General features: G+C 45.3%; 1 protein-coding gene across 3 annotated transcripts in view; it reads right to left on the bottom strand.

The window, feature by feature from the left end:
• The window catches only part of PTGFRN (prostaglandin F2 receptor inhibitor), a 141,564-nt gene extending 128,204 nt beyond the window's left edge, over window positions 1–13,360 (bottom strand). For 2 of the 3 annotated variants that reach the window (XM_053312431.1, XM_053312432.1), the window contains exon 1: window positions 12,815–13,358. In XM_053312431.1, coding sequence (XP_053168406.1) covers window positions 12,815–12,866 — 52 coding nt within the window. In that variant the 5' untranslated portion in view covers window positions 12,867–13,358. Of the gene's footprint in view, window positions 1–12,814 lie in introns of all 3 variants that reach the window. The other variant, XM_053312436.1, reaches the window with a different exon arrangement.
• Between the last annotated feature and the right edge of the window lie 3,652 nt (window positions 13,361–17,012).

Genomic DNA, 17,012 nt, shown 5'->3' with positions numbered 1-17,012 from the left:
GGTCCATTTAGTCCATTATTCATTTTATAGTACTGGCTAGCCTTATGCATCCATAATAATAAAACCCTAAGGTACCTGCGTCCGTGTCTCTGGGGGGTGTTCTGCGCATGCGCGAGGGGGGCGTGGCCTCCACGCCTCCCTAGCACCCCTCCCCTTCCCGAGGCGCGACTTGGTCTCTCCTGATCCCCCTCTGGCCATGGTGGTTGTTGGGAGCTCGCGCAGTGGCCATTGAGGAGAGACGCAACGGCAGTAGAGTCCACGCCGGCGGGCGGAGGAAGCAAAAGGTGCTCCGGCAAAACACGCCCGACCGCTCAGGGAAGAGGGGCTGCGGAGCGGGCTCCCACTGCTTCATCAGCATTGTTTTGCTGTTGCCCTGCATGGGATTATAGTGGCGACAGCAACGGCGGCCGCCGCGGCCCCATGTTTTCTCCCAGCCAGGAGGAGCACTGCGCGCCCAACAAGGAGCCCGTCAAATACGGTGAGCTCGTGGTCCTGGGGTGAGTGGCGGCGGCGGCGGCTGGGGAGGGGGGGACTCTTGAAGGGAAGCAGCAGCAGCAGCAGCAATGGCCAGGTGTTCTGCGCATGCGTGGCGCATGCGCACGCAGCAACGGTAACTACACAAACAACTGTGTGCGCGCGTAGTTACCGTATCTGCTTCGTAGGTCCGCACAGCGGACATTCCTACACAACTCTTCTAGTGCCCGTTAATGTTACGGGCTTAATGACTAGTGCATCCATAAACTCACAAACTGGGAATAAAGATGGTCTTTATTATATTTTATTTTGCCCCAATACACAATACTCAAAAAGTCTAGTCTCTGAAAGTGGAGGTACTATTAGTGGTCATGACTAGTGACAGTTGATAGGGCTCTCCTTCATGAATGTGTTTAACAATCCTTTTTAAAGCCAGAAAAACTAGTGGCCAATGCCACATCTTGAGGTTGTAGATTCCATAAGTTAAATCCCATGTCGTGTGAAGGAGTACTCCCTTTGGCAGCTCGCTCAGGACAAATTCAGCTTCAGCAAATGAAGCTGTGTAGGAAAGAGAGAGAAAAATCTCTATCCATTTTCACCCATTTTTCCTAATGAGCCTCATGCTCATAACACTGGGGAGGATAGCTGTGGGGGGAGATTGACTAAACTAAAAATAAGTTGTTATAGTAAGAACTAATCAGCCTACTTTCCTTTCACTGTCTCTACAACTGGACTAAATTTGTTTCAAACCAAAGTCCACAAGCTAGATTTCTTGCACCCCAAATGTTCATGCATCCGCCATATTGGATTGGATCACATCAGCACATACTACGCCTTTGAGGTGTCCCTATGTGTCCCTACAACTGTACCTGATTTGGTTCCTATTGGTCCAGGTGTTGCAAAGTTGATAGGGGGAGGGGGGGACACACGGACGGACACTCACACACAGAATGCCAGGTGATCTCATAAACCTACTGGAAAGTAGGCTAAAAATCCGAACAGTTTTAGCCTTGCAAGGAAGGTACTCCATTTCTACCTCTACAATCTTGCCTTCAAAACAACTAAAATTGTACACAATATTTCAAATGTGGCCATGTAACAGAGTGCAGCCACCAAGAATGCCTATCCGCACGACATTAGTATCTAAAGTTGGCCCAATGATGGTACATTTTTAAAAGGGCACTAAGGGACGGGACATACAAGATGTAGTCCCTTTTTAAGTGTATGTACAACCCAAGTTTTTGACATGGATTAAGTACTATAGAAACATTATTTTAGGAAGTTCAAGTTTTGTAACCTTCCCTAATCTCAGGAAGTATTAAACTGCTATGTTTTATTCTGCATTGACACATTTACAGGATTTCTTTTCATAGGGTGTTTGATGTTTTGTCTACTTCTGAATTCATTGTTTTGGTTTACTAATTTTTTTTTTGTCTTTGTTGGTTTTGGTTATTGTATTTTATTGTAGATTAATTTTTAATTATGTGTTTTATTATACAATGCCTTGAGTTGCAACTTTTAGGGAAAAGGGAGCATATCAAATAAATATTCACTACAAATAAACTAGCATCAGAGTACATGTGATACGTGATACTTTGTTATGCGAAAGGTGTGTGTGTGTGTGTCTACAAACACATACTCCCAGGCACCAAAAATCAGTTGCAGGAAACTGCAATCTGGAATAAACGTTTGCATGGGCTTTCCTGAAGGCCACTTGTCTCATAAAAATCACCCCCTCAAAGTTGTTCTTCATCCTAGAGTTTTAGAAAAACAAAAACACCTTGTGGGGGAAAAGCCATATGTAATTCAGATGCCCCCTACAGTTACAAACCTTTGGTATGCAGTACCTGTTTATTACTACCTTAAGTGGCACAGCAGGGGAAATGCTTGGCTAACAAGCAGACTAACAAATCCCTTCTGGTATGTTTTCCAGACTGTGGAAAACACCTATATCGGGCAGCAGCGATATGGGGAGATGCTGAAAGGCATCATCTCATACTGAGTGGGAGGAGGCAATGGTAAAGCCCTCGCACACTTTACCTTTACCTTGCTTATTAAGCTAAATAGTACTGTTTGTTCTCAAGCACCTTTAACTTGGGTGTCCTACTTGAAAACTGCATTTTTTGCTCCACCCCTGCTTTGATTATCTAAAATGTGCTTTCACAATGACAGCAGTTGTCTCACTAATTCACAATGGACAGGATTCACAGAGCTCCTTTAGATACATCCAGGAACATGGCCATGCTCAGTGGAACCTAAAAAACCAGATTCCTACACCATATCACAAGCTGCTTTTGTAAGTCCCCTCAATTATACATGCAGTTTCATATGCGGTAGGTAGCAGAAGGGCTACTGACAAACACAAAGACCTCACTGGTGAACAGAGCTTGTTGTGTTCTGTGGACTCTGATCAACAGCTAGAAGTGGGTAAGAGTTATGAAATCCATGTCACACAATACAGTTCAGCAGGTATATTAAACCACCAAGGTGGAGCGATAATCAGGCTCGAGGGAGGACTACACCTCAATCAGAGCAACTGCTTGGAGGGTGGGCTTCTCCAAATAAGGAAGAAAGCCCAGGATAATCAAATCCCTGTGGCCCAATCCAGACTGAGGTGCAGGGTTTACTGCACAACAGCCTATAGGGGAGGTGTGCATTAGAGTTCAGTTCTTCCCTGGAAGCATCTGAATGAGGTCAGATCTGCACCTACTGTGAGGAAAGGGGAGTCTAGCAGCCTTGAGCAGTAACTGGAAATAAACAGGAAAGAGAGAGGCAAGATTGTTAATTATTTATTTATCAATCATATTTTTAATACCACCTGATATGTACATTTCTAGGTGGTGTACAACATTTAAAACAGAATATAAAACAGAGCAAAAACAGCTTAAATTTCACAAAATAAAGTAAAAGCAATCTTATAAGATAAAAACAAATTAAACAGATTAACATTATTTTAAGTTAAAAGCCTGAGAAACCAGATGTGTCTTGAGCCCAGTTAGATTGTATACCCAAAAGGAGGAAAGGTACCACTAAGTCCAGGAGGATGCCAGCATGGCTAACGGGTACTGTCAAGGAAGCCATAAAAGGGAAGAAGACTTCCTTCCAAAATTGGAAGGCCTGTCCAAATGAAGAGAACAGAAAGGAATACAAACTCTGGCAAAAGAAATGCAAGGTGACAATAAGGGAGGCAAAAAGATAGTTTGAGGAACATTTAGCCAAAAGTATCAAGGGGAATAACAAAAACTTCATTAAGTACATCAGAAGCAGGAAACCTGCCAGGGAGGCAGTTGGACCACTAGACAATGAGGGAGTGAAAGGGATTATTAAAGGAGGATATGGAGGTTGCAGAGAAGCTGAATGAGTTATTTGCATCTGTCTTCATGGCAGAGGATACAGAACATATACCTGCTCCTGAACGAGGCTTTTTAGAGATGGAGGCTAGAGAGCTGAGTCAGATAGAAGTGACAAGGGATGATGTTCTAAACTGTCTGGAAAAACTGAAAGCTAACAAATCACCAGGGCCGGATGGCATCCATCCAAGAGTCCTCAAAGAACTCAAATATGAAATTGCCGACCTCCTTGCTAAAATATTTAACTTATCCCTGAAATCGGGCTCTGTACCAGAGGACTGGAGAGTTGCAAATGTAACACCGATTTTCGAAAAGGGACCCAGAGGCGATCTGGGAAATTACAGGCCAGTTAGCCTAACGTCGGTTCCACGCAAATTGATGGAAAGCACCCTCAAGGATAAAATTGTAAAGCACCTAGAAGAACAAGCCCTGCTGGGAGTGAGCCAGCATGGCTTCCGCAAAGGTAAATCTTGCCTCACCAACATTTTGGAGTTCTTTGAGAGTGTCAACGAGTGTGTGGATCAAGGTGATCCAGTTGACATAGTCTACCTGGACTTCCAAAATGCTTTTGACAAAGTTCCTCATCAAAGACTCCTGAGGAAACTTAGCTGTCATGGGATAAAGGGACAAGTACATGTGTGGATTGCCAACTGGTTGAAAGACAGGAAACAAAGCGTAGGTATAAATGGAGAGTTTTCACAATGGAGGGAAGTAAGAAGTGGGGTCCCCCAGGGAACTGTACTGGGACCGGTGCTTTTTAATTTATTCATAAATGATCTAGAAGCAGGGGTAAGCAGCGATGTGGCCAAATTTGCAGATGATACCAAACTCTTTTGGGTAGTGAAATCCCAAACGGATTGTGAGCAGCTCCAAAAGGATCTCTCCGAATTGGGGGAGTGGGCGACAAAATGGCAAATGCGGGTTCAATGTTAGCAAGTGTAAAGTGATGCACATTGGGACGAAAAACCCCAACTTCAAGTATATGCTGATGGGATCCGAGCTGTCGGTGACGGACCAGGAGAGGGATCTTGGGGTTGTGGTGGACAGCTCGTTGAAAATGTCGACTCAATGTGCGGCAGCTGTGAAAAAGGCAAATTCCATGCTAGGGATCATTAGAAAGGGGATTGAAAATAAAACGGCTAACATTATTAGTGCAGATTATTGCGGGGGACTTCAATCATACAGACTTGAAGGCGGTATTCCCAAATTTTCACCAGCACATTAAGTGTGCAACAAGGGGGGGGGGAAATATGCTTGACAAGGTGTATACGAACATTAAACGGGCATATGAGGTTAAGCCCCTGGCACACCTCGGCAGGTCAGATCATGTGTCCCTGCTTTTGACATCAGCATATACACCCCTCAGGAAGCAAGCACTGATATCAACACGTACTATTACAGTGTGGCCTGTTGCAGTTGCAGGACTGTTTTCAGGAGACCGATTGGAATGTGTTTGACCATCTAGATCTGGAGATTCATACATCAACGGTTTTGGATTATATTAAATTTTGTACAGCCAACGTCACCAGGGAAAAGCATGTAAAGATATATCCAAACAGGAAGCCCTGGATGAAGGGGGAAGTTCGGGGGCTGTTGAAGGCCAGGAATTCTGCTTTCAGAACTGGAGATTGGGTATTGTATGGTATAGAAAGGGCGAATCTGAAGAGGGGTATTAAGAAGGCAAAAGCTGTGTATAGGGGGAAAATTGAGAACCACATGAGCAGTCATGACAACAGACAAGTGTGGCAGGGGGTTCAGCAACTTATTGGCTACAGATCTAGTGGTCCACCAACTGTAGAGAGCAGTGCCTCCCTGGTGGGGGAGCTGAATACCTTTTTTGCCTGGTTTGAGGTGACACTGGCAGTGGTTCCAGCAGTGCTGCCAGAGTCACCGCCCTTACTCCCCGAGGGAAATGTTGTTAGGGTGGAAGAGGGGGAAGTGAGACGGATACTGAAGGAAATAAATACGAGGAAGGCTACGGGCCCTGACAGAGTGGTTGGTAGGGCGTTGAGAGACTGCTCGGAACAACTGGCTGGAATCTTTATGAAGATTTTTAATCGATCTCTGGCCCAAGCTACTGTTCCACCTTGCCTGAAATCCTCTACTTTTATACCTCTACCAAAAAAATCAAATATAGATAGTTTGAATGACTTCCGTCCGGTGGCGCTTACACCCATTATAATGAAATGTTTTGAGAAATTGGTGCGAAATTGTATTATGGCTTGTCTGCCAGTTGGACTTGACTCCGGTCAATCTGCATATAAGAAGAAGAGATCCACGGAGGATGCTGTGGCTATGGCCCTACACACTGTCCTGACCCACCTGGAGAGACAGGGGAGCTATGCAATACTGCTTTTTGTAGACTTTAGTTCTGCATTTAATACTATTCTTCCACATAGATTGGTGCCCAAATTATTAGATCTGGGGCTTCCACCATGCTTATGCAGGTGGATATTAGACTTTTTATTAGATCATTCTCAACGGGTTAGGATGGGTTCTCATGTTTTGGCGGACCTCAGTATAAATACGGGGACGCCGCAGGGGTGCGTGTTGAGCCCACTTTTGTACACGCTTTACACATATGACTGTGTTCCCAACTACCCCAGCAATAAGATCATTAAGTTTGCAGACGACACAACTGTGATTGGTCTGATTACTGCTGGAGAAGGGGAGTCAGCCTACAGGAAGGAAGTGGAGTGGCTGACAGAGTGGTGTGGGGAGAATAACTTATTCCTCAATTTTAAAAAAACAAAGGAGATCATTGTGGATTTTAGGAAATGTAAATCGGATATTCAGCCACTCATTACTGAAGGGATTTGTGTGGAACGGGTTTCGGTGTTCAGATTTCTGGGAATGGAGTTGAGAGATGATCTGACATGGGGAGCAAACACCAAAGATCTGGTGAAGAGAGCACAGCAGAGGCTATACTTCTTGAGAATTCTCAGGAGGAATAATCTTTCAAATAATCTACTGTTGATGTTCTACCGCTGTACCATAGAGAGTGTGTTAACCTATGGAATCTGTGTGTGGTTTGGGAGTTGCACAGTTAGGGAAAGAGCATTGCTGTCCAAGGTTGTTAAGACTGCAGAGAGAATAATTGGGTGTACTCTTCCCACTTTAGATCAAATTTATGCCACCAGGAGTTTTAACAAAGCAGTAGAGATAGTGCAGGATCCCACGCACCCTGGAAATGATCTCTTTCAGCTTCTGCCTTCGAGAAGGAGGTATGGGGTCATAAAGGCCAGGACCAGCCGCTTGAGAAATAGCTTCTAACCAAAAGCGGTTTTAGCTCTGAATGCAGCAAAATACAGTTTCTGATGGGGTTTTTGTTTTTCAGTTCTCAGAGTTCTTTAGTGTTTCTTTTAGAGTTTTTTTTAGAGTAATGGGTATATGGGGGGTGTATATTGGGATATATTCAGCTATTCTTTGTTAGGTCCTGTAGAGGTTGTTGTAGATTCTTTCAATCTCGTTGTTATGTACAGGACAAGGACAATAAAGATTTATCGTATCGTATTATAATGCCCTTATACAAAACTATGGTGCGACCACACTTGGAGTACTGCGTACAATTCTGGTCACCACATCTTAAAAAGGACATTGTTGAACTGGAGAAGGTACAGAAGAGGGCAACCAAGATGATCAGGGGCCTAGAGCACCTTTCTTATGAGGCAAGACTACAACACATGGGGCTTTTTTAGTTTAGAAAAAAGACGACTGCGGGGAGACATGATAGAGGTCTATAAAATCATGCATGGTGTGGAGAAAGTGGAGAGAGAGAGATTCTTTTCCCTCTCACACAACACTAGAACCAGGGGTCACTCCATGAAATTGATTGCCAGGAGGTCTAGGACCAACAAACGGAAGTACTTTTTCACACAATGCGTGATCCACTTGTGGAACTCTCTGCCACAGGACATGGTGACAGCCAACAACCTGGATGGCTTTAAGAGGGGTTTGGATGACTTCATGGAGGAGAGGTCTATCAATGGCTACTAGTCGGAGGGCTGTGGGCCACCTCCAGCATCAAGGGCAGGGTGCCTCTGAATACCAGTTGCAGGGGAGAAATGGCAGGAGAGAGGGCACGCCCTCAACTCCTGTCTGTGGCTTCCAGCAGCATCTGGTGGGCCACTGTGCAGAACAGGATGCTGGACTAGATGGGCCTTCGGCCTGATCCAGCAGGGCTGTTCTTATGTTCTTATGAGGGTCTTCCTAAAAGCAAACAGAGGAGGTGGTGCTCTTATTTCAACAGGGAACATATTACAAAGCCCCAGAGAAGCCACAGAGAATGCCCAGTCCCAAGTCACTACCAAACGAGTCAGCAGTAACTATAACCGGACCTCTCCAGAAGATCTTAATAGGTGACAGGGTTCACGTGCTCTCTTAAATACCCTGAACCCAAGCTGTTGAGGGCTTTATAGATAATAACCATCACACCTTCTATTTCACTCAGAAACATAAAGACAGCCAGTGCAGTTCTTTTAAAATCAGTGTTACATGGTCCCTTCATGTTGTCTCAGAGACCAATCTGGCTGCTGCATTCTGTACCAATGGTGTTTACAGACTACATAAAAAGGCAGCCCCATCTAGAGTGCATTACAGTAGTCAAGCCTGGAGGTTACCAGCATATGCACCGCTGTTTTAAGGCCATTGACCTCCAGAAATGGATGTAGCCGATGTATCAGCCGAAGCTGATGAAAAGCGCTCCTGGCCAAGGCCTCAACCTGAGAAACCAGAGCGAGTTTTGCAACTAGGAGCACTCTCAAGATGCGTACCTAATCTTGCAGGGGGAGTGTAACTCCATCTAGCACAGTCAGACTTAAACCATCTCTCAGGTTCTGACCTTACACAGTCAGTACCTCCATTTAATTTGGAAAAGTTTGGTTAGATGTGTCAGGGAATTTATTTTTGTTTAAGTGCTTGGATATGACTGCATAATTCTTGTAGTTCCTGGGGAAGGGTTTTGCTTGAATGGAAGCAGGGATTGTTGATGCCTCTAGTTTTCCTTATCATCCAATTATTAATGAATCCTTCTTCTTCTTGTTATAGAGTGTCACTCCTTATTGGGTCCTGCCCTAGTCACACACTCCTGAAGGCCTAGGACTAGCTCAAGCCTTTCTTGTAGGGAGGGATTTTACACTTTACTCTCCCAGAATATTCCCTTGGAAGGGTGAATCTGCTCATATAAAAAAAGTGGATGGTGGCAGCCCACCTGGGACCCCTCACAGCTAGAGGAGGGGTTTATTCCCCCACCCACTTTGAACGTTACACACAGTGATACTTTTTCCACCATATGTACACTCTTGTTTTTGTGAGAACACATGGCCCAGTTCACCACTACATACACTACAGGGGGTGCAGCGTGTTTATCTGCTTCACCCAGTAGAGGGCATTACTTTCCAGTGCAGCCCTGAGATATTTTTTGAGTACCCTTTCAGATGAATGATAGTCAAACAGTTGCCATGAGGTGCGGCAGAAAACCAGGTAAGAGAGCTACAGGTCTGAAATATGGATTTCACCACTCACATCAATTGCCAATAATAATGAGGAAAGAGTACAGAAAGTATCTTTGCCACCTGCCTGCATGGAATTGCTCTGTACAGCTTTAACATACTTCTGAAACTGAGGAACTAAGCAGAAGAATAAAGAGTGCAAACTAAAACTGCATCAGCCTAGGATCAGGACCACAACTGCAACTCTCACTTTTTGTGGCGAGTTTGGCAAACCTCACACGTAAAAAGTATCTGATGGCAAAGTAAAAAAATACATTCTTTTATGAATCACAGAGACGGGAGCGGGAGAGGCATATCCAATTGCTAGCAGTTGAAAAAGAACAGGTAATGAATGCAGTGCTGGTTTACTTTCCTCTCATGCACTGAGACATCAGGACTGTCTCATATTCTTCCTCTACACATCTGTTTCTATTATTGATCAGCCATACAGCATATCGGATGGGCAGAGTCCTTTACACACACTCTCGTTTTGTCTTTTTGCCGTAACTGAATTGCAAAGAATACTATTTCATGAAGTTCACAATTATAAGGAGACAAGCAACTAATTACTAGAAGCCTTTAATTGCAGGGCTTGAATTAAACCTTGATTCAAATTACAAACTGTTGTAGCATCAAAGAAATCAAACAGCTGGAAATGCAAGCCATGGCAAACAACAATGGGCATGAAATGAAGCTCTCTGAAAGATCCCTAATGCTAGCTAGAAACTGGAGAGATTAAACAGAAAAGGGATGCAAGGACCTCTGAAGCATGGAAGACAAATATTGATTACCTGGGGATGTTGCAAGTTGATTGGGGAACATTCTTATTGAGTTATAACATGAGTCACCAGCTTCCCTCAAGCCCTTTCCCACCAAAAGAAGGCAGCAGCTTTTTAAATTAAACTGAACTACTCATCTTAATTAGGATGGGAAGGTCTGACATATGTTCAGGTTACAGATTAAATACACTCAACTCCAACAAAAAGAACTTGCAAGGTGGCTTTCCATATGGATTTGCAAAGTCTATCCTGTGGTGAGTGTTTGATTTCATTTCCTTATATGCTTATGAGATCTAGTCAATGTATAACCAGAGAATTATCTCTGAAGCAACAGAACCTTTGGTCACATATCACATAACATCCTGAACCATATCTATGCACATGGCACAAGTTAGTGATGCATTTTCTTAAACTTCAACCTTTTCACCCACCTCCCTACACACACAAGTCCTATTAATGCTAAAAACTTTAGGCCCTTTCAAGGTGACAATCCAAAACACACTTACTAGTGAGCAAGTCTCAAATCCCCAATCTTCTGAGCAAAAATACTTAGAATCACACTGCACATTATTTTACATCTGCATTTGTCAACATTCAAGGAACAGACTCCCTTGATGTTCTAACTTTCCACCTAGAGGAAAACTGTGACACAAGCAATTTTTAAACAGGCAACCCCCACCCCCCATAAGCGTTTTGGACAGCACCAAATCCACACCTGAAAGTTAGAATTAGCACAGATTCAAATTCTGCGTTATCCATTTGTTTAAAACCAGATCTGCTCGTGTGTATAAAAGAAGGAGGGGAGGTCCCAATTTTTAGAGCGGGATGGGAATGCAGATCTAGGGAACTGAAGACACACACACACACACCCATGCAACAGCTGCTTATCTCCACATACCCTGTTCCCACTACCTCCAGGCTTCCATACCACACGTAGTGCAAGCCTCAGGCTATGGAAATAAGAAATGGTCCTTTTATGCTAAATGAATATTAACACCACTAAATATTGTAAGTCACAGAATTATTTATTTTATCTGAGAGTACAGGAGCATAAGATGTAGTATACCCAGATAACATTAAATCCTGTAGTAGCTTGCATATGAAAATATGTACTGCTGCGGAATTGATGAAGATCAGAATACTCTAGGAATGCTTTTAGATAATTGTGATAGTACTTAGGAGAAAATCCTTTCATTATATGCCCCAAGGCATAAATTTCCATTACTCTCAGCTTAAGCTAATAAAATTATTCCAAATACTGTAACGTTAAAAACTGAAACCTTATAACATTCTACAGTTTAATTACAGAAGCTCTGACATCTCTATCATATCCTATGAAGCAATTGTAGTTCCTTAAAAAAAACAAAAACCTACATATTACATTCTCTAGGGTTACTTGTGCTCTCTGTTGCACACACCTTATTTTTAAAGTGTGTTGTTACACAGTGCCCTGATTCAGGCACTAAAGTGGGCAAAACCCAAGTATGGAACACACCTTCTCGTGTCTAGCACCGGAACCCACACCAGGACAAGTGTTCAGAGACTACGAACTTTTAGCAATTATAGAAGTGCCATGCATTAATTAGCATGCTATATACAGAACTCTACCAAAGTTAAATTTAGTGCCAGAGCACCTCTGCACACCAACACACCATCAAGATACATGCCAAGCTAAATTCACTCAGTTATGCCAGCTTTTTAACACTACAAAGCTAGCTTGTCAGATCCCAGCAGACGCATGAACTTGCATTAGTCTAATGTCATAGGGAGGAAAAGGCTAACAAATTAAAACAACTGTGGAAGATATTGCTAGAACAGCTTCCAAAAACAAAGAATTAAGCTTCCTGGCAGGAATGAGAAGGTTTAATCAAAGCATAACACAACAATACTGAACAAAAGAAGTTGCTATTTTCAAAGCATACCAGAGCTTCAGACAGGAAAGTTCACAATAATTTAATAAACTCCACACCTTAATGGGCACTTACAAAATCCAACCCTCCTATACCTCAAAAGGCAACTTCATTCAAAAGACAACTCATTGACAATGAATAAGGCTGGAGAGAAAGCTCAGAGACCTCCTGACACAGATCAGTTACCTCAATGATGACTCGATCCATCTTTGTACTGCTCTTTATCTCATGTTCCAACCTTCCAGCACACACTTAACATGGAGATTCAAAGCTGAATGTTACAGATACATTAGTAAGGTGGTGGTCGGTCACCCATTCACATCTGATGAAAGAGTCAGATCTCCTGTCTACAGTAAGAGCAGAAGTCATTTGCCCAAGACACACACCTGGGTCTTAATGTGTGCCAGGGCTCCAGCCTGAACTGTGCATTAAATAGCGACAACAAAGAAAAGGCCCTCTAAGCATGTGCAGACTGCTTTCACTATGCCACCAAGTAACAGCACCCTCTTCTGACACGTTCAGGAGTCAGGCTTCCAGGCGAAACGCCAAGGTTCTCAGGCAACCTTGATCCCCACCCCCGTAGAAGAAAAGCAGTGCACATCTCCCAAAGGTTACACACACACGAACAGCGATAGTTTTATTCTTATGCGTGGAGGCACCGAGGGTCGCTCAGGATCCCGATCGCTGTAGCTGCAGCAGCAGCAGCACCTCACACTCTCCGATGGCTCATGGCTCCCCCCACCCCATCCCATCCCACACCTCCCCGCTCTCACCCCCACTTCGCGCTACCCCCCCACCCGCAAAGGACTCACCAAACAGTAATAGGAGGAGGAGAAGGGGCGCCTTCTCCCCTCGGTGCCCCATGCCGCCGTCTCCGGGAGGCGGGGGCGGGATGGATCTGCGCGCCCAAGGCCAGCCGGAGCCCCCGGGTCAGTCAGCGCCTCGGCCAAGTGGAGCCTCCAACAGGAGGAGGGGCAAGCCCAGCCCCAGGAAGACCAGCAGCGGCAGCCCTCGCTCGCTTGTCCTGGGAGCCGGAGGGAGGGAGCCGCCCGCCTCTCCGTCGTCGCCAGCGCCGTTGTCGTCCCCCTCCTCAGCCCGGCCGCGCAGCCAACCACAGAGACAAACTTTCCCTGCCCCCGCCCCGCTCGGCTCCCCCTCCCACAGGTGCCGTGGGGAGGCCAGCCCGGCCCCTACCTCCTTAAAGGGGAGGGGCCGCCTTGGCACTGCTCGGCTACCGGCGACGGACGGCGGCAGTGAGCTGCTGCTTGTCCTCCGACAGTTCTGCCGAGGAGGGAGTCCCCGCGGTGCGCCACCTTCTCCTGGCCGAGGAGAGCCATCAACCAGTTAATACAACGCACCCGGCCGGGCCGCCTCCCCCGCCGGTACCTTGCTAGTCACGCCCCACAGCCCGGCCCGGGTGCGCGCAGCAAGCGAGCAGAGCTCGTCGCCCTGCCTCTCTTTCTCTCAGCGCGAGGTCGGATCGCAAAGGGGCCAAAGTGCCTCCAAGTAGAGAGTGGAAACCTCAGCCCAGGAGGGCACTGGGGGAATGGAAGCCCCCATGCAGATCTAGGAGGGGATGAATTCGAGAGGAAATGAGGGGAACCAGCTCACAGAAGGGGAAGCTCGGGCAAAGAAAGCGCGGGAAGAGGTTCCAGTGAAAAAGATTCTTGTAGCCCGACCACACACATACACACGCACGATCCAACACGTTGGGAAAGAGGGAGAGGAAGGATCCTCCCGTCAGCAATGGGAGGAGCCGTCGTTCAGAGAGAAAGGGTTTCTAAGTGGTAGAAGCCCCAGACTCTGGGTTTTGCTTTGTTTTCCCAGTTCTTAGCCTCCAGTCCTAGGCATACATTCTTACTTATATATTTACTTGGAAGTCAGTCCCACTGGGTTTCTCAGTAAATCTGGTTCAAGAGCAGGATATAAACTGGGGGGGGGGGTGCCTTTGCGTGTGTGACTGCCCCTCTTTCCCTGCTGAGTAATCATGCATGCATTTGGGATTATAGGACACAGTGGATTAGTGATCAGAGAAGGACGCGCAAACGGAGGTATTTCTCACTTTAGAAACTGAGCAATAGAGGGTTCTCTTGCTACTACCATTATCCTGAATTGCCTGATACAGCGAGAGAAGAAAAGGAATGGATCCGTACTTCTTATGGATTAAAATTTCTTCCACCACTTCATTAACTGCCCAATAAGCTAGCAAAATACAGCAAGGTTTCTGATAACCAGAAAGGAAGCAAGAGTGAGGGAAATCTCTGATTATCACAATGAGGGCCCTTCTAGTGGCACTGGCAGCTGAAAACGAAAAGCAGGAAACATTTTTTTGTTTAGGGAGGGGAAAACCCACTCTTGTTTCACAGATGTTATAAAGCAATATTTCAGATTCTATAGGGGATCCCCGCCGACTGTCGCAAACATGCCTGCTATAGGTATGTATTATATTTGTACACCGCCCCAGATTTCCAACTCTGGGTGGTTTACAACAATTCCAGTGGTGTCGACCATAGTATCTTTCTTGGCCGTCTTGCCAGGTCGTGGCTAGAGCGGGGTGTGTGTGTGTGTGTGTATGGCACCACTTTGTGGTGGTTTCTGGCATACCTGAAGAGTGGGCTTTAAAGGCTGATGTCCCGTTGACATTGGTAGGCGTAGTCCTTTTATGAGGCAGTTGCCTCAGGTGGCGAATTACTGGGGTGCCAGCAGGTCAGCAAGATGCCCCCTACTGCCGTCATTGGGTCAGCCACTTGGGACCAAACTGACACATGCAAGTCTTGCAAGGAGCAGGGGGAGAAGAGAAGGCTCTCCTCTCCTCACACTTATTTATTTATTTATTCATTCATTTATTCTATAATAAATCGTCCAAAAATCGCTCAGGGAGGTTTACACAGAGAAATAACAAATAAATAAGATGGATCCCTGTCCCCAAAAGGCTCACAATCTAAAAAGAAACATAAGATAGACACCAGCTACAGTCCCTGGAGGTACTGTGCTAGAGGTGGGTAGGGCCAGTAACTCTCCTCCTGCTAAATAAAGAGAATCACCATGTTAAAAGGTGCCTCTTTGCCAAGTTAGCAGGGGCTGCAACTTGGTTCTTGCTTCTTGCAAGGGGTTCCTACATATGAAAGGGAGACTAGAAGTGTGAGCACTGTAAGAGATTCCCCTCAGGGAATGGAGCCGCTCTGGGAAGAGCAGAAGGTTTCAAGTTCCCTCCCTGGCTTCTCCAAGATAGGACAAGATTTTTTTTAGGACAAGATTTTTTTATTGAACCAACAAACTACCAAAACATACAGTACAGTACAAACATACAGTACATACCCCTGGTGGCGCAGTGGTAAAACTGCTGCCCTGTAACCAGAAGGTTACAAGTTCGATCCTGACCAGGGGCTCAAGGTTGACTCAGCCTTCCATCCTTCCGAGGTCGGTAAAATGAGTACCCAGAATGTTGGGGGCAATATGCTACATCATTGTAAACCGCTTAGAGAGCTTCGGCTATAGAGCGGTATATAAATGTAAGTGCTATTGCTATTGCTAAGTGCTACATTGCCAAAGCACAATTATATACAAAGTGGTTGTTTGTACATGATATATCTACAAAGATTTACACACAAGAATTTGGAAACACACAAGTTGCGAAGTATATGCAGGTAGTACTGTAACTCGGGGGTGGGGGATTACAAGGCACATCAGGTAATGGGGGGGGGGGGGTTACGTCCAACGTTCATTTCCACAATTTGTCCCATTGCTGTTTAGAAGAGATACTCTTGTCTTTTTGCACATAACCATACAAACTTTTCCAGAAGAGATTTACTGTCTCATCTGCGTGAACCTCTTGGTCGTGTCTTCCCTCCCTATCCCTATGCACGAGCATTGCATAAATGACATACAAGTTTACTAACCTGATTACGAGAAGGGGAACGTTCCAATTCCCTAGTATGAGGGCACCCGTTCCATCCCGTTTCCTTGAAGGTTTCTTTCTGGGACCTCGAAAGGAGGTTCTATCGTTCAAACCCGAGGTTAGTTCTTCCCAAGTCTGTTTTTCCAAATCAGGCCACTCTAACAGCTTGCTTACTCCCTGCCACACTCTTTTGGTTACCACACACTCTTTTAAGAAATGTGAGTGGGTTTCCCTGAATGTTTTGCCTAGCTCACTAGCTTTCTGTTTGCAGGTGATTTTAGGGCATTCTTGCTGGTCCTCTGGGAGCCATGGCTTAGCCGCATTAAGTGGTAGTACTTGATGGTATAAGCGCCACCTTGTTTCCAATAAATGGAAAGGGACTTTTTTCTCTTTAAAGAGAGCGATAGGGTGATCGGGTTGCAACAAGTACTGTGAAGTGCGGTGTTTGTAGCGTTTACGTTCTAAATCAGGTTTTAAGAAACCCACTTCTAGAATCTCTCCATAAATTGTTTTCCTTAGCTGCTTAATTGAGGAGGATCCTTTAAATAGATCCGGTTCAACCTTCCATTTTTTAAGTGTGAATAACAAATCTCTCAAGTAGTCTGGGTGTTCTCTTTTTAATACTTGTGTGATATTGCCATTGAAAGATCCTTTCCCCCACCATGCTATGCCCCATGCTGACTTGCGCCAACGCAGAGCGAAAAGCGAGACTCAGGTTTTTTGCAGGAGGTTGGACATATCATGGACATTCACGAAAATCCAGTTTCCAAAATTTTAGGACATGAATTCAGTTACAAAATAGGGTTGCAGGGCAGGTAGGGCTAGGCCTCCCCGCTCAACCTCCTTAAATGCTACCGCACGGGCCAAAGGGAAGGACGCTGTGTGCCATACTAGACGGAAGATCTGGCTTTCAACTCTCCGAAGGAGATTGAGCGGGGGAGGATAGACTGCCGCACCGGGGGTATCAGGTAAGTCTGGATGTAAACCGCTTTCTGGTACATGGCAAGGCTCCATTTTTTCCACATGGTGATTTTAAGCATTACTTTTTCTTCCCAATCTGTCCACTTTTCCCCCCAGGCTTTTCCCTTAATCCCATATTCAATCCCCAAAAT

Source organism: Hemicordylus capensis, chromosome 3 (assembly GCF_027244095.1).
Source record: "Hemicordylus capensis ecotype Gifberg chromosome 3, rHemCap1.1.pri, whole genome shotgun sequence".
Classification (NCBI taxonomy): Eukaryota; Metazoa; Chordata; class Lepidosauria; order Squamata; family Cordylidae; genus Hemicordylus; species Hemicordylus capensis.
Note: the sequence above shows the minus strand (reverse complement) of the source record. Positions and strands in the feature narration are given on the sequence as shown.